This window comes from Neomonachus schauinslandi, chromosome 7, assembly GCF_002201575.2.
Source record: "Neomonachus schauinslandi chromosome 7, ASM220157v2, whole genome shotgun sequence".
NCBI classification, from domain to species: Eukaryota; Metazoa; Chordata; class Mammalia; order Carnivora; family Phocidae; genus Neomonachus; species Neomonachus schauinslandi.
The window spans coordinates 85,541,441-85,559,467 of record NC_058409.1 but is presented as its reverse complement, the minus strand read 5'-3'; the positions used below and the strand labels follow the sequence as shown (position 1 = coordinate 85,559,467).

At 51.4% G+C, this 18,027-nt stretch overlaps 1 protein-coding gene across 2 annotated transcripts in view; it reads left to right on the top strand.

Moving 5' to 3' along the window:
• Positions 1 to 18,027, top strand: part of MCC (MCC regulator of WNT signaling pathway) — a 398,823-nt gene that overhangs the window by 374,469 nt on the left and 6,327 nt on the right. For both annotated transcript variants that reach the window (XM_044917088.1, XM_021701419.2), the window contains 3 exons: positions 2,422 to 2,628; positions 6,420 to 6,520; positions 17,291 to 17,413. In XM_044917088.1, coding sequence (XP_044773023.1) covers positions 2,422 to 2,628; positions 6,420 to 6,520; positions 17,291 to 17,413 — 431 coding nt within the window. The remainder of the gene's footprint in view (positions 1 to 2,421; positions 2,629 to 6,419; positions 6,521 to 17,290; positions 17,414 to 18,027) is intronic.

Sequence of the window (18,027 nt, the reverse complement as noted above, 5' to 3'; positions counted from 1 at the left end):
GATTTTGGCTCGGGTCATGATCATCTCAGGGTTGTGAGATCAAGCCCTGCATCGGGCTCTGTGCTGGGCGTGGAGGCTGCTTAAGATTCTCTCTCTCCCTCTCCCCTCCTCCTCCTCCTCCTCTCTCTCTGTCTCTCTCAAAATAAATAAAATTTAAAAAATAAAAGAACAGAAATTACAAAAAGCTGGGAGAGAAATAACCCATAATATGAGCCAGAGGCAGCCATTGCTGGTGTTCTGGCTTCGGTTCCTTCCTGTGAGGTTTCTGAAGGATAAACATCAGAGTCCTGGGTGCCTGGGTGGCTCAGTTGGTTAGGTGACTGCCTTCGGCTCAGGTCATAATCCTGGAGTCCCAGGATTGAGTCTTGCATCGGGCTCCCTGCTCAGCGGGGAGTCTGCTTCTTCCTCTGATCCTCCTGCCTCTCATGCTCTCTCTCTCTCATTCTCTCTCTTTCAAATAAATAAATAAAATCTTTAAAAAAAAAAACAAAACACAAAAAACATCAGAGTCCTCTCCCTTCCCTACACAGTGTGCTCACGGGGATGTGCGTGCCCATTCCAAAACCACAAGCAGCAGGTTATATTGGATTTCACCATTTCATTCTAGGATACAGTTGCTGAGAAACTCAAGTTTTCTGGGTTTTTCCCTTCTTGTACATGATCTTTAGTAAACACCTTTTCATTTCTAGATGATCTACTTGGTTCCTTTTTAAATCCACTCTTCTTTTTTGAATATCCTATCCTTCCATTAGGACCCTTCTTCCTCTCTTCATTTTAAATATTTATTTTCTAGTGTTTCACCTGTTATCTCTGGTTCTCGTAAGTGCTGATTCTGTCTCACATGATTTGTTTTCCATTTTCTCTTTGTGTGCGTTGAGGGGAGGGTGTGCATACCAGCTCATCTTCGGTGGGGATTGTGTATTCTACGGAGTCTTGTGGGTCCTGGGTTGTAGATGTCCCTACAGAGTGGTTCTGTGCATGGATCTGTTGGGACCCGTGGGTTTCAGAGGTTTAGGGCTAGTTTCTGTTACATTCTTGGCTTAGATTCCTGTTTCACATCTACATATGACAAGTATGTGGCTCTGATTCCTCAAAAGAGGCTCTTTTCACTTTTCCCACCCAGACCCTGAGGGATAAGTTTCCTCACCACATCTCCGGAAAGGAAATCTTCTGGTCTTTTACTCTAGGCAGTACTTTTTTTTTTTTTTTAATATTTTATTTATTTATTTGACAGAGAGAGAGTGAGAGCACAAGCCAGGAGACAGAGGGAGAAGCAGGTTCCTCGCTGAGCGGGGAGCCCGACATGGGACTCGATCCCAGGACCCTGGGATCATGACCTGAGCCGAAGGCAGACGCTTAACCAACTGAGCCACTCAGGCGCCCCTCTAGGCAGTACTTTGAGAGTCCTGGCTCATGTAGGGGGTCTCTGTTCCGGCTCTCTGCCCTGCCCTCAGCACAGGTGCCAGAAGCCCAGGTCCTGGGGCCTCCATATTGGTCTGAAACCTCTGTTGGCCTGTATCATGGCCACCTTGCCTTTCTTCTTGGGCAGAGTTCTTTTCATTTCTGGCACCCATGGATTCATCTCTCCTTCTTTCAAGCTTGCGTTTATGTTTGTTCTGGGTGTGACTGGCCCCATTAGCTCCGTATGCAGTGTTGCCAGAACCTTCAGAATCCTGCCTCTGATGGCAAAAGATGAGAAGGCTTCAGCTGTGGGGTGCCAAGGGAGGATTGAATATGTGGGTTGGGGCCATGGAAAATGGAGAAGGAAATGGGAATTGGAAGGGAGCTAGTCAGACCCAGCCTTGTGTGGACGACCCTCCTTCACAACCTCTTTGACTGATGGAGGCCTCTTTCCTCTGGCCAGGAAAGACATTTTTGGTGTAATAAAATATTCCCTTTGCTATTGAAAATAAAATGTGTATATATCATAGAAATTGTCTAAAAGAGCAGAAATGGGGCATCCGGGTGGGTCAGTCCGTTAAGCTTCCGACTTTTGATTTTGGCTCGGGTCATGATCATCTCAGGGTTGTGAGATCAAGCCCTGCATCGGGCTCTGATTCTGGCCGACGCATGCCAGAAACCTGGTTTCCAACAGAGACAGGTGTGCCCATTGAGCGGGGGCCTGGAGTGGTGGGGGTGTGTGTGTTCCAGTTGTTCGAAAGGTTCTTCTTACAGTGAACCAAAATCTGCTTGCCTGTAACTCCCCTTCATTTATCTCCATCCCGGTCCATAGAGTGACAAAGCCCATGGCTTTGTCCACACATCAGTCCTTCAGATGGCGGAGACAGCTGGCTTGTCTCCTCCCGGTCATCTTGTCCAGGCTGCGAAGGGGTAACTCCACCGCCCTCGTCACTGGCCTGCTTTCCCACGCCCGGGCCTGCTCCCACAGCGTGGATCCCTCGCACCCTCTGTGCTCCGCAGGAGGAGATGGCCGAGCTGAAGGCCCAGCTCTACCTCCTGGAGAAGGAGAAGAAGGCCCTGGAGCTGAAGCTGAGCACGCGGGAGGCCCAGGAGCAGGCCTACCTGGTGCACATCGAGCACCTGAAGTCCGAGGTGGAGGAACAGAAGGAGCAGTGCACACGGTCCCTGAGCTCCACCAGCAGCGGCGGCAAGGACAAGCCTGGCAAGGTAGGAGCAGGGCTGCGGGCACCCCCCAGCCCCACAGCCTCAGTTTCCTTATTTGCATGGGAACTGCAAGCCTTTCCAGAGATCTTATAGAAGGTAACATTTTGAGAGCAAAGAAACCAAATCCACTTTTTAAAAAAATCGCACTTTAGGTACTAGTTAGAGCATTTTCCTGTGCCACAGTCTGATCGGGGAGGGATCGGCACTGTCACCCAGGGCTCTGACACCGGGCCGCCTCCTTGGCTCCCCTGCCTGGCATGGTGACCATCGCCTGTGGCCTGTTGGTCACATCTGCACCGATCATTGCATTTGTTGGCCTCCTAGGAATCTCAGCGCTGGGGACGGAGTAGGTACCCCCATTTACACGAGGGGAACGAGGCTCACAAGCGAGGGGGTCTCACGGCTAATAAATGCAGCATCAGGATTTAACCCGAATTTGACTAATGGCCCTCCTCCCCTCAGCCGGGTTGCCACCTCAGCTTCTGTTGGCATTTCTGCCATCGGTGAGGGGGGAAGCAGGAAGCCGCTGAGGCAGAGGAGGAGGAAAGCAGGCCCCGGCTCACACACAGGGTGTCACAGAGCATGGGCTGACAGGTGATGTCATCTGGCAAACTCACACTCCCATGAGCCCAGAAGTCTTTTTCTCTAGAATCCAAGCTCATTCCATCATACTGTATCTCAGAATTATTCCGGATATTGCATTGGGGAAAAAAAATACTCCAGACCCTAAAGAATTACATGCCTCATGCCAGGGTACGGCAATTCTGTGTTCTGCGTTGTACTTTCCGTTCCTAATAAATGCTAGCTTCCCCGAGCTGCAGTTTGTTTCCAGCCCAGGAGCCGGGGGCATACGCTGACTTGCCCAGTCTGAGGAGTGGCTTCTCACAGCCCAAATGCAGGGGTGTCCCTGGGGGAGTTTTGCACCTGGAAAGGAAGCAACTTGCTGATTGGTGTGGCGGTCAGTGGTCACTCCCTAGACCGCTAAGAACTGGAGCGTGCTTTGCAGGGGACCACAGCTGCACTCTGTCCACCCGTCACCTAGCGAAGGCGGCAGGGGCGTTCACGTCCCTGGGACCTGGCTGGGCCATCTCTCCCAAGACCTGGCTGCCTGCCCGTCATCCATTCACGAGATAGATGTGGGCTGGTCCAGCTGAGGTGCTGGAGGCAGTTTGAGGAGTTTCTATCCAGAGAGGGACACTGATGGGCAAACAGATGATTGTAACACAGGGACCTGAGACCAAGGATCAATTCCTAGTGCCATGGGAGGCCACGGGCCCGACAGAGAACCCAGGTGTGGAGATTTGGGACAGGTTTCCTGAACTGAGAGCCAGTGGAGAGTGGCAGCTAGCCCAATGAAGAGGGTTCGGGCAGAGAAGTCAGTCCCCCATAATCAGGCAGCTGTGCTGGCCTGGGGACAGTGAGCGATCACGAAGGCTTGGCAGCGGGGTGGGGGGGTCGGGGGGGAACGTGCACCCGTCTGGGCCTAGGAGAGGCCCCGTGAAACCATCTGCGCGCTGCCTGTGGAGTGGAGTCTGGGTGGACAGCAGCCTACAAAGAGTTTCATGCAGTAATATCTGGGGCTCAAGAAAATGGGGTCTCCCCTTCCACGCCAACACCTTAGAAATCTTTGTACAGCCGCTTGAGTCTGTTACCAGTCACTGGGACAGAGCTGAGAGGGCTGCGGCGTTGGCCGGTGCGCTCCTAGCGTGTGGTGGAGACGGACCTACCGGGTTCTCGCCGGAAGGCCCGCGAGCCGAGCACTTCCCCAGTTCTTGGTGTTTATTTTGACTGAGGGAGACACAGTGTTGTGTGGAATGGCTTTGAAGTACAGAAATCTAAGGGAAAAGGCCAGAAGGCTTTATTTTTAATTTTTTGTTACATTCAAGTAAGAGGCTTTATAAGAGTACCTTGTGTTGTTTAGGTAATGAAATTATTGTAGCTGATTATCTTGTCTTTCAAATATCAGACCCATTTACTCTTTCAGTGCAGTCTCCCTTCTGGGCTCTCATTTAGCCTTGTTGGTCGGCAGCTGAGGCGGGCAGTCGGTAGGAGGGGTTGCCAAACTGAAGGAGCTGGAAGTCATTATCTTACGGTCTTCAGGTCACAGACGCCTCTGCGAGTACGGAGCCGGGCCGTTCTAGAACTGTAGCGTGAAAGCAGACACAGTGTAGACACAAAGAGGTGTGGGCTGTGTTCTAATAACACTTCCTTCACGGACACGGACATTTCATATAATGTGTACACATCACGAAATAGTCTTTTCTTCATGAGTTTAAAAATAGAAGACCGTGCTTGGCCTGCAGGCCTTACAGAAACAGGTGGCCGGCAAGGCTTGGAGCTGGCACGTCCACTCTGGCTCCACAGGGTGTGTGCCGTGATCGCTCTAAGACTTCCCTCCGGCCAGCGGGCTGCGTCCCAGGTGTTATCCGGGCCGCCTTCGGGTTTGCGGCTGCTGTCTGTATGCAACAGACATGAGCGCACGTGTTCTCAGAGAGGCACCGGGCGAGACAGAGCCGCCCTGTCTTCAAGGACTCCTAGGAAATGTCCTCATGTGGGAGCTGATGCACAGAGAGCGCGGTGGAGTCTCAGCGGATCCCAGGGGCGGGCAGAGGGGGCCTGGGTCTGCGGGCAGAGAGAGGTGGCGGGAGGCTGGCGGGGTTGCCGCAGAGGGGCCCCCCGGGTGTGGTCCTGTGCTGGAGGGGCCTGGCGGAGACCCTGTGCCCTCCTGTTATCTGGACTGGGGCACTCACTTCGTACATCCCATCGCGATACACCTTTCCACTGACATTCCATCCCCTGCGACAGGCCGCGGGCTTTTCGGTCTCAAGCGCGGGTTGTGGTAGATCCTCAGTACGAGTCTGCTGAGCAGGCGGTCAGATGAGCGCCTCCCGGGCCCCCCGGTTCCGCAGCACAGCTTCTGCCCTCCGTCTGCTCAGAGGGGCACGAGGGCTGCTGTACGAGGGTCCGAGCTCAGTTTAGGACTTAGGAGTTCGGGCCCTCACGCTGCCTCATCTGTAAAAGGAGAGGATTGGGTTTAGATGACGTCAAAATTCCTGTCTGAGGGTCAGAACCGAAACTAATGGTCAACTATACTTCAATTAAAAAAAGGGGCGGGTCGTCTGTGGCTCAGTCCATTAAGCGTCTGACTCTTGATTTGGGGTCAGGTCATGATCTCAGGGTGGTGAGATGGAGGCCTGCTGGAAGCCCTGCGTCAGGCTCCACCCGCACCCACCCCCTCTCTCTCCCTCCCTCTCTCTCTCTCTCTCTCTCTCACAACACACACACACGGAGGGTGCACATCTGTCTTCCTTTTTTCTTGGGTTTTCTAGATGATTATACTGTACCCACTAAAGCTCCTAAATCTAGAGAAGGTTGGTTTTCTCCCAAGGAGTGTGTTGGGAGAGGGGCGAGGACGCTCAGGTGCATTTCCCACTTGTCTTTTATGCATCACAAGAGGCTTAACCCAGCGGTGAAGAGCGCAGATGTGTCCCAGCTGACCCAGGTTTGAATCCTGGCTCCACCCTGTCTGAGCTGACGGCTCGGGGCAACGTAACTTCTCTGTACCTTAGTTTTGTCCTTGGTAAATGGGCATAAAGACAGTATGTGCCTCAAAGGGTCACCATGATGGCTCGGTGGGAGAACGTGTGTGTGGAGAGCTCCGAGCATGCCGGGAACCCCCGTGGCCCACCAGCCAGGTTACAAAGGTCCAGAGAAGTGGGCAGAGCTGCCATGCGCCTCCGGGTTGCTGTCGGGCTCGGCTCCAGGGCTAACCGGAATGTGTCTGCCGTCCTCAGGAATGTGCTGATGCTGCCTCCCCGGCTCTCTCACTGGCTGAACTAAGGACAACGTGTAGCGACAGTGAGCTGGCTGCCGAGTTCGCCAATGCCATCCGTAGGTAAGCACCCTTCCCACGGCCCCGGTGAGTGGTGTATTCCCGGTTCTCTTGCTGCGCAGGTCAGCTCTCCGTGGGTCATTACGGGGAAGGAGCAGGTGCTGATAGGTCCGACTCTTACCCAGGCCTTGGAGGCTGGAGAATGTAGCCCCGGCTTGGAACGTGGAGAAGGCCTGCTGGCGCCAGGCCTTTTGAGAGGGGAGCGGCGGGGGAGAGCATATAGGCAGTCATTTCACCTGCAAGCAGAAAATGTCTCTTTCTTTGCTTTTTTGTTGTGCTCTTGTGTTGATGAGAACCTCAGGACAGTGTTAAATGGTGATGATCAGTCATCTTTGTCTCGTTCTCACCTTTGTGGGAACACTTCCTTTCAACATCACTGGCTCTTTCCAATCAGAAGGCCTCATGGGTGTATTTATTCAGTCCTAGACATTCTTCCTCTGCTCTATCAGTGTTTCTTTCCCTCCCTTCTTCCTCTCCTGCAAGGAGAAACATGCTGACTCATTCAGATCTGTCTCCCACTTGGCATACTCCCGCCATCCTTTTGCTGTGCCATCCGGTAGGCATGGAACGCAAGCCACCTAGGAAGTTTCATTCTCTAGTAGTCAAATTAAAAAAGTAAAAAGAGGGAGCCTGGGTGGCTCAGTTGGTTAAGTGTCCGACTCTTCATCTCAGCTCAGGTCTTGATCTCAGGTCATGAGTTCAAGCCCTGCATTGGGCTCCATGCTGTGTGTGGAACCTATTTAAAAAAAAAAAAAAAAAAAAAGTAAAAAAACAGTAAATCCACTCTAATTTATTTTGTTTAACCCAGTGTATCCAAAATATCATTTCAATATGTAATCGTATTTTTTTAAAAAAACGTATAAAGGGCGCCTGGGTGGCTCAGTCGGTTAAGCGGCTGCCTTCGGCTGAGGTCATGATCCTGGGGTCCTGGGATCGAGTCCCGCGTCGGGCTCCCCGCTCTGCAGGGAGCCTGCTTCTCCCTCTCCCACTCCCCCTGCTTGTGTTCCCTCTCTCGCTGTGTCTCTCTGTCAAATAAATAATAAAAAATAAAATAAAATCTTTAAAAAACATATAAGATAATTTTTCTTCCTCCTTCTCCTCCTCTTTCTCATTCGTCTTCCTCACTAAGTCTTCAAATCTGGTATATATTTTACACTTACAGCACATCTCACATTCAAACCAGCCAACATTTCAAGTGCACAGGAGCTCCCGTAGCCATTCTGGAAAGGTTCTTTGGCTCAGTTTTCCAGCTCACAGATTCCTTCTCTGGTATATCCATTGTGGTGTGTGGCTTCTATGTTGAGTTTTTCATTTTGGTGATGAAATCTATCATCTCTTTTTTTAACAAGATGAGGCTATCTGAGGCTGTTTATTATATATATTCTAAAAATGTTATTCTGTCTGCTGTAGTAACTTTGTTTCCTCATGTGTAAGTTCTTTTTAGAGTTGAGTTTTGTGACTCTTGGTTTTGGGTCACAAGCCCAACTGTTGGGCTTCCGGTCCTCCTGGCTGACAACACCTCTCTGTGCAGATGTGGTCCAAGCATCTGGCCCCCTCCTGTTCACATGGCTGGCACCCCTGGGTTTGGCCCCCCTGAATCCCCTTCCTCATTTTCTAGCAGCTTCCTTCCCTGTGCATTCTGAGTTATGGTTTCCCTTTTCAAGAATAAAAGTCTGCCTTTCATTTTTTACGATTGCTCATGGTTTCTGGTATACAAACAGTGCTCCTTGCTTTCCTGACATGCTTGAGGATTTTTTGAAAATGGGTTTCCCATCATTTCTGGGGGCTATGGGGGTAGGAGGGGACGGCGACAGCAGCCGCTCTTCCTGCTGTCCTGATCCAGCCGGGGCCGTTTCCGTTACGGTGTGGCCTCCAAGCGGAGGGTGGGTGGAAGGCTGCCTGGTGGGGAACTTCGCCACCCTCCTGATTTACCCACTGTCCCTTGGTGTCTTTCCTTCCAAGTTGTAATAGCTCTGCTTCACATTGCCAGCGCCTCTGGCCATGAGGTGAAGTGGTAATTGCTTTGCTTGAGGTGGGAAGAGAAAAGCAGCGCAGGGAAAATGCCCTCAACAAATCCTCAGGACGTGACTGTGCCAGAAACATGGGATGCAAATGCTCTCCCTGCTTCCAACTGGGAGCCATTTGGATATTGTATCTCTAAGCTAAGCCCCTCAATTTTTCAAATTCCCCAAACCCCCAAGGCCTTCGCTGGCTCAAGTAGGATGCGGGTTCCGCTGACTAAACAGAGAGAGACTTCATTTGTTTTGTCAGTCACAACGGGCTTCCAGTAACCAGCCGAAAGTTGGTTAGCATGGATTTCTAATCAAGACCCGGATAGATGGAGCCAAGAAAGAACCCACAGCGCTAGAGGAAAAAGGAAAATAACATCATTATACTGTAAATATAGCCTAGGAAGTGGAATAATCATTTCATGAGGGCAGAGAATTCAGACACCTGAGAGCTGAGGTCTGGGGGTGTTTTTATTTTTAAAAATCAAGTGGAAACATCTTCTTTGAAGGTCTTAAATCACTGCCCAACTCGTGGTTGAAATCAGTTGGGGGAATCTGCCCTGTATTTTCAGAAATAGTCCTCCCTTAAAAAAGGATGGTTGCGGGGCGCCTGGGTGGCTCAGTCGTTAAGCGTCTGCCTTCGGCTCAGGTCATGATCCAGGGTCCTGGGATCAAGCCCCGCATCGGGCTCCCTGCTCAGCGGGAAGCCTGCTTCTCCCTCTCCCACTCCCCCTGCTTGTGTTCCCTCTCTTGCTGTGTCTCTGTCAAATAAATAAATAAAATCTTAAAAAAAAAAAAAAAGGATGGTTGCAAACACCAACGTCGTGGGGCCGGGTGTCCAGGCTCCAAAGAGCAGGGGTAAGGAGGGTCTCGGGGAGCAGGCGAAGCAGTGGTCTTTTCTTGAGGAGAAACCTCTCAGGAAGGTGCCTTGTGACATCCGGGTTGCTGGTTCTAGGTCACGGCCCTGTCCCAGGCAGGTCTCCCCGCGAGCTACCTCGCTGGGCTTCGGCCTCCGCCGGCCCTTCGCGACCCAGCCCTGCCCTCTGTGTGTCTTCTCCCAGCCTTCTGTTTGGAGCCAGACCAGGACTCCAGACAGTGCCACGCGGACTGCGTCACTCCCATCTGGTCTGGTTTCGTCCCTGCACGTGCATGAGCACGTAGGGCGCACTAGTGGCTGCAGGGTTACCATCAGACCCATTCGGATGGCCAGGTTTCCAGCCTGGCACGGCGGGAGTCTTCTTACCGGGGTGCCGCGTTTTTGCTGAGTTCTGCACCAGCCGTGTGCCACGGAGCCCCTCTTCATCTCTGATCCCTCTCTTGCTCTTGGTCCTAGTAAACTTCCAGTGAATGACCTTTCCAGCAGAGAAGTGAACTGTAAAAATGCAGTTGAGAGTGTATTTTTTTTTAAGATTTTATTTATTTATTTGCTAGAGAGAGCATAGGCGAGAGAGAGCGAGCGAGAGTACAAGCAGGGGGAGCTGCAGGCAGAGGGAGAAGCAGGCTTCCCGCTGAGCAGGGAGCCCGATGCGGGGCTCGATCCCAGGACCCTGGGATCATGACCTGAGTCAAAGGCAGCCGCTTAACCGACTGAGGCACCCAGGCGCCCCGAGAGTGTATTTTCAGAAATGTCTCTGCTTTGTACTGATCTGGTGTTTGTGCAGCCTGCCTTCGGGACCTGAGCACAGCCGAGAGGAGACGCTGTTTCATCTCTGTCCTACTCTTGGGAGGCAGCGAGGGGCAGGTGTTGCTCTCCACAGGATGGGGGTGGGCTGGGGACTGGCACAGCGAGGCCGAGGAGCTTCCCAAGGGCACACAGGGAGGCAGAGGGGAAATTGCGTGCCTTCACCTTCTCTGCTGGGCCCCCATGTGAGGGCAGCGGTGCTCACAGAGGTGAGCTGAGCCTGCTTGTGTGGGCTCAGCTGAAGCCGCTGTCCACTGTAGTGTGCGTGGTCTGGGCAAACGGGAGCGCCCGTACCGCCGGGACATGACCGTGCATCTGTCTCCCAAATGCTGCGGGCACATCAAGTGCTGGGGGTCAGGGGGCAAGCTTCCGCACACACACAGACGAGAGGAGGCTGGGGGCATGCAGTCCCAGGCCCACCGGGGGCTCTGCTGAGCCCTTCAGGGAACCGGGACCCACCACCTGTGCATGCATGTGTGCCAATCATTCTGCAAAATGCTGCCTAAAGGCGATCCACACACGAGTGGCCACTCTGTCCAGGGACCAGATGTGCCGACTCTTGAAGCAGAGGAGTGCACAGACCTCCTTCTCACTCCGGGGAGTAACAGGCCACAGCTGCTTGGAGAGGGGCTAGGCATCACATCCCTGCGAGGAGCACTCTGGGGCAGGCGGGCCTCACCTGACTGGTGGGGTCATGAGACACCAGATCTGGGGGACCTGGACGTGCCCCTGTTGGGCGTGCAGCTGGCCCACGCAGGACGGGGCAGGCAGGAGGCGGTGTCTCGGACTTGAGAGGGATGTGTGGGAAGCCCCCATCCCCCTGGCCCATGGGTCGGCACCAGTGTGCAAGTCACTGCGGAGGCGAAGAGCTCCAGGCGGCAGGCCCTGACGCGGCGACCAGCAGGAGTGACCCAACAGCCAAGAAAAGAAGAAGTCTCAGAGCCAGGCGGCCAGTCCTTCCCGCTGGAGCTGGCTGAGAACGGGTGAGCGGGCCGTGGCAGGCCTCAGTGAAGGGCGCGGGCCTGCAGCCTCACCACGTGTTTGTAAGGTGCAGATCTGCTGGTTACTCTGTGCTAGTGTTCTGTGTAACAGACCCCCACAAGCTGAGGGGCTGGAAACAACACCCAGTCGTTAGCTCACGGCGTCCAGTGTCCGTGGGGCAGAAATCTGGGCACAGCGTGCCTGGCTACTCCGCTCAGGGCCGCGTCCTCATCTGAGGCTCTCAGGAAGAATCTGCCTCCAACTCCTTCTGCCTCTTGGCAGGTCAGTTCCTTGTGGTTGTAGGGCTGACATCCCGTTTCCTTGCTGGCTGTTGACCCGTGGTAACTCGGCTCCTGGAGGCCTCTGACATACCTTCTGCACAACCCCCTCCAGCCTGAAAGTCAGCAAGGAGAACCTCCCATTCATCAAATCCCTTGCCTGCTTTAAATCTCTTCTAGGAGGAGCCTGGCCCCTTTTAAGGGCTCACCTAATTAGGTCAGGTCTACCCAGAATAATCTCCTTATCTTAAGATCAGCTGTTTGGGGCCTTAATTACACCTGCAAAATTCTCTCACAGCGGTACCTAGATTCGTTTTTGATTGAATAACCGGGAGAAGGTGTGTCTATACTAAGGGCCATTTTAGAATCCTTCCTAGCTCACCTTGTTACTTAAAACCTTCCAGTGACTCGCAGCAGTGTCCATATGCCTTAGCAAGTGTGTGATCTGGACCCCCCCCCGCCACCCCCGCTTCTCCACCCTCACCTCCTATCACAGGCCCCCTCCCACCCTGAGCCATCCCAGACCACTTGCTCTCTTTTGTGCCCCTCGGGGACTTGACTCAGCTGCGACTCCAGCCCTCACACCATAACCTCACGCTCTAAGTGGTCACATCAGTATGCTTCTACCCTGTCTACAACATGGGTTTGTTTGGTGTTTCTTTGGCTCCTGTGCCCTGAATTTCCTTCTGTCCCAGAACACATCATTGCTCTACTTCTCATTCCCTGGTTCCAGCCTCCCCTCCCCGTTTCACCCACCACCCCCTGCAAAAAGAGTCCTTTTTGGGTGGGGATCGCGACTTAATCATCCAGGTATATGACCTCAATTTGGATGACTTTGTTCCTTCTAAATGGTCCCTAAATTCTCTCAGCTGCATTTCTCTCTGCCCACTGGACATTTCTCCCAAATACCATGCTAGAACTTCAAAACAGCACGTCCAAAACAAATTCTAATCTGTCTCCTCCTGCACTTTGAAATCGGCCCCTTCTTCAGAATTCTTACTTATAGTACAAATTATATTTTGCTGATGATCTAGGATTACAACTTTGCAGTCTCCTCCCTCTGCCTCCTGTTAGCAGAGGTGGTCTTTTCCCTTAAAATCCCAGGCATACGTGGCCATTTGCATTGTCTTCTCCTGAGGTTAGCCCTCAACTCCTCGGGACTCTGGGGGTAGCATCCTGATGGCTCACCCCACGTTCTGCCACCAAGTACACCTTTAAGCACACTTCTGATTGGGTCTCTCTGCAGAGACCTCTTCGGTGGCTTGGCGTGCCAGATCATGTGTATGTGGACTTCCTAGCCCACATTTCAGATGTTCCTCCTGTATGGAACCTATAGTCCAAGTTCTTCTGGACACTTCATCTTTCCAGGAGCATGCTCTTCACTTCATGCCCCTGACGCTCTCAAGCCGTGGACCCCCTCCTCTCATCCCCTCCAGTAGAGCACTCACCTTCCCGAAGCTTTCCTGTCGCCTCCACTGTGTACCTTCCTGCTCTTCTCTGTGGCCCCACAGGTGCTGACCACAAGACTCCTCGGTTCAAAGCCATGTCCAAGTTCTACAAATACCTGCCCAGCTCTAGAAATCTTCCAGACTTGTAGGAAACATGCATCTATGAGAGGACAAAAGATGGCACTAGGTGACCCCTCTTAGCAGCAGCTACGGATTACTAATGTTTTTGAGCCATACAAATAGTGGAATGAAATGAAAAGGGAATTAGTTGGGGTCCTTTAAAAGAAGGAGCCCCCAGTGAGCAAAAGATCAGCAGAATCTTCATCATTTTGATAGGCCAGTATTTTAAAAGGTGCTATTTCATTAAACTTGCACTTGCTGATTCTTCATATTTGGCTGATTTATACTGGCAATCAGATAACCGAAATTGTGCTTAGAATTCTGTAAATGCACATGGATGTTAATGGAAGACAAAGTGCACCAATGAGTTGATGATCACGTAAATAACTTGCTGAGTTCTAGAGCCAGGGCCCCATAGGGCACCAGTAAAAACCAGGGCTCACCCCTAGGGTTGAGGTGGGCGTAGTTTGGGTAACTGAGATCTCGGTGCATTTCTGTCATCCCCTCCATGGTCCAGAAGCTCGGAGGGAAGGCCTGAGCTGGGATCTCATAAAAGCACGGTGATGGTGAGCACACCGCAGGCAAAGGCAGGAGCATGCCTGTGATCACGCAGCTGCATTTCCCGGGCGAGAACCACGGTCCTAGGAAAGTATGGGCCAAAACGCTAGACGGTCACGATCATCTTGCTGCTATTCCTGCCAAAGACAGCCGTGCTCCCCTACAGGACCTGAGGGGCATCACTACCGGGGCACGCCCCCTCGTCGGGCCACAGATGTGCTCTTCACTAGACGTCTGGAGCACCTGCTCCACCTCTCCCTCTATGAGCCACGGCAGGGTGCTGCCCGAGAGCTCGGGGCTTGCACACAGCCCCTGGTGTGCCTCCCAGTTCCGTGGGCGTACTGGCAAGTCTCTTACCTGGGCCCCGAGTTCCTCATCTAGAAAATGAGAGGAATACAAATAGTACTGATGTCCAAGGGTTGTAGTGAGAAGTAAATCATTCCATCCCTGTGAAGGACTTCGAGATCACTGTTACTGCTGCCTGCATTTGCTAAAAGATGAGTGTATTGGCAGACTCTGGTGATAACCATCAAGGAAATAACTAGGGTGGTGTGATACAGTCACTGTGGAGATGTTTCTTAGATTAAATATAGATTGCAGTGAATACTATGGAGAAAGTGACAAGTGCTGGTTATAACCCTGTTGCTTTTGAGGGGGTGGTTTCGGTTCCCTTCAAGGGGATGCTTTACCCGTTGGTTTTCTGCCTGAGTTAAGAGATAAGCTGGAAAGAAACACTTAAAAAGTACAGACTAAGGTCAAAAGGGAGGGTAAAGTCCTCTTTTATTGTCCTTCAAAGTGGTTTGTAGAGTTTCAGTCCATGAGCTGTTGCTCATTGGAGGCCTCACTCAGATGAAAACAGGTAAAGTAACACACATTTTAGGTTTAGGTTTGAGGGTTGGCCTCGTCTTGATATTGTTAAATAAATCAGCATCCTAGGTCTGTCCTGGACACTGTACAAACAAGTGCACTTTGGTCTCCTTCCTGCGGCCCAGGAGCTCTTGGGGGGCAGTTCTCAGCTCCCAGCATGCTCCCCACCCGGAGGGGGTTGGGCAGGGTCTTTGAGGGCCTCTCCTGTCTTCCTGGGTTCCGTCCCCCATTGGAGCCTGCCAGGTCCAGAAAGTTCCCTCCAGTCTCCCAGGGGCCTGAGTACCAGGCAAAGAAACCCTTTGTTTTGTGGTGAGGCTGGGATTTCTGTACTCTCGGCTGTGGGGCAGCAGTGTGGATGGAATTGGGGGATGGGAAGGGGTAGTGCTCTGGGCAGTTTTGTTTTGAATTTACTGAGCTCATGGTGACATTTTAAATTCTCTTCAGTTTTCTTTTTTTCCCTTTACACTATTAATCAACTTCAGGATGAAAAAGGAAAGAATCGAAACAGTGACAAAATGTAGGACAAATAACCCCTTCCCCATTCTTACTAGTCCGAGGGGAGGGGGAGAACTCTTTCCTGTTTTCCTAGCCTTCCCTCAGCGACAGAGGCCTGTATGTAGGGCCCCACCTCCCAAGACACTTCTCACTTCTCCTAGGAAATGGTCCCTCTCTGGATTTCAGTAGGAAATGCAACCACATCTGAGATTTCCTGGTGGCTGCTAGGGCCCAGGAGAGACCCACATTCCTCAGGAATTCCTCTGCGGCTCTGGCTTCCTTAGGGTGGGTGGGAGGATTCGCTGAGGAATCAGGAGTCCTCAGGATTTAGAGCTGGTTGTTAGGTTTCATTTAAAAAGATCTTTCCTCCTCCATCCTCACAACAGCAGGACTAGATTTTTGTGTTGCAATTCTTTCATTAATGAGCTTGAAAAGCTTGACTTGTGCTCACAGTAGCTGGAGGCAGAAATGTAAGATATTTGAAAAGCCAGGAAGGGCTGAATGAATCATCTGAACATCTGAGAGCCCTCCACGTGGGGGGTCGGCCCCCCCTTAGCCCTCCTACAGGAAGCAGAACCATTGAGACTGGCTCTCACATACTTCACAAAAAAAGCATACAAAATTCTAAAAACTTCAAGCAATGCAGAAGTGAGTAAAGCAGGAAATGAAAGCCTTCAGGCAGCCCCCCTCCGGGAGTCGCCCATTGTCGAGCGGGCGGGCGGCTTTCTGGACTATTGTTAGAGTAGCTCAGCCATTCACACTCAGATTTTTAGTTGTTTTTGCAAAAGTGGCATCCAATAGAAGTCACCCTTTTCACTTGACAATGTATCAGACACTTTTCCATGCCAATGCTTGTTGATCTGAGCTTTTTAAAAATAATTGCAGAGTATTTCAATAGAACCATTATACCTTGCGGAATTTAACCAGTACCCCGGCTGATTCCCATTCTTAGCTGTTGTAACCAATACTGAAGTGAACCCAGCTGTAATCACCTCATGTCTTTATACACCAACACATAAGAAAAATTCCTAGAAATCAGGTTGCCTCGTCGAGGAATAGGGTTTTTATTTTGCTAGATCCTCCCAGATGGCCTTCCAAAACAGCTGTGCTCAAAACATTCCTCATACACTCATCAATCATTTGTAGAGGAACTTCTTCCACAAATCTGGTTTCTCATGATGCTCCAAAGAATCAGATAGATACCTTCAAGGGAGTTGTTCATACGCTGTTTTAACAACTGTTGTCACTGAGAAGCTGTCACCCAGGCGTGGTGCTCAACACTAGGGGTACATTTGGGTAAGGTCTTCGCCACCTGAGAGCCTACATGCCAGTGGGGGGGTGCCTGCTGAGGTGAAAGGCGGATCAGGGGCGCCTGGGTGGCTCAGTCGGTTAAGTGGCTGCCTTAGGCTCAGGTCATGATCCCAGGGTCCTGGGACGAGCCCCACATCTCCCACTCCCCCTGCTCGTGCTCTCTCTCTGCCTGACAAATAACGGATTAGATTGTGCTGCATGTGAGATTTCTGCTGCACAGGGCCCTGATGATGCAGTGATACTGTGCCTATGACGGGTACCTCTAGAGGGAGGGTGCTCATGAGTGTTTCCCTGCCCAGGTCTTCTGCTCAAGGGAATCAGAGGAAGGCAGGAAGCGCACTGGGCACTAGAAACCTCCCCTAACTGAATCCTAAGTCAATTACTTTGGCTTACCCCAGCAGGAAAGAGCCCATGGAACTCGAAGCCTTGGGGGAGGGAGGTTGTCAAAGTGCAAATGTAAGTACTTTAAAGGGGCACCAAGGACCTTGAAAATGAGAGTATCAATTTCTACTCCCTCTATCACTACTGTTTTTTGTTTTTGTGAAGTAGGATCATGTTGATTTCACGGAGTCCGGACCTGTCCAAGGTAGGGGCCCAGACCAGAGGTTTCTGTTCTCAAATCAGTGATTCAAGAGATACTTCTTAGCATTCCTGGAAAAGAGGGGGGTGGAACCCAAAGGAGGTTTGTGGTTAAGCTGCACTCCTGAGCATTTGATAGGCCCACAGGACAAAGGAACTTCTAGATTGGCTGATTCTGTATCTGGATGGCTACAACCTCGTCTTGTTCCTTTGTGACAGAACTGCGATCTGAGCTCTCCAAAGGGCCCTTATCAGCCTTCAGGAATGCAGTGGTGAGATGTTCTGGACCTGAGGGGACCTCTAGATACCTCGAATACCTTCCGTTTCGTACCTGCCTTTTGACTTGGCAGCTCAACCTTCTTCCTCTGCCACCATTTCCAGGGTAACAGCCACCGCCCTCATCTTGTCAAGTTACTCCAGGCGTGCTTTGTCTCTCCTCCTTACAGAGAAAAGAAGTTAAAGGCCAGAGTTCAAGAGTTGGTGAGTGCCTTGGAAAGACTCACCAAGAGCAGTGAAATCCGACACCAGCAATCGGCAGAGTTCGTGAATGACCTAAAGCGAGCCAACAGGTAAAATCTCCATTTGTGGATTTCCAGTGGTGCCTGGACTCCTACACCAGGGAGGGCATTTCCATAATTGCTGGGAACCTCACCAGCCCGCGTCCCCCCACCCCCACCCCAAGTCCTGGCCTTCCCTAAGGCATCATTTCCCAGTGTTCCATAGGAAACTAAGAAATGCTCAGTAAAGGCTTCTCCTTGGGCCAGATGTGTTTGGGAAATGCAGCATACTAAGGTCCCCTTAATTCCTACAGTAAAGGTTCTGAGAAGTTATAAAATTAAAAAAAAAAAAAAGTAGTGTTTAAGCCAGTATTTTCCAAACAAAACTGGCTATGTAACTTTTGTATGAGCAACAGCTTTTATTTATTAGTAAACTCTGGCCCCCAATGTGGGGCTCTAATTCATGACCCCGAGATCAAGAGTTACTCTACCAACTGAGCTGACCAGGTGACCCCTACTGGTGGGACACTTTATGGGGCACTTCTGTAAGACAGCAGCCTCAAGCTTTTTGGGCTCAGGACCCCTTTATGCTCATAAAAAACTAAGGAACCCAAAGAACTTTGTTCTCATAAATTACTTAGCTTAGAAACTAAAACCGAGACAAATTTTTCTAAGTTTTTGTTTAC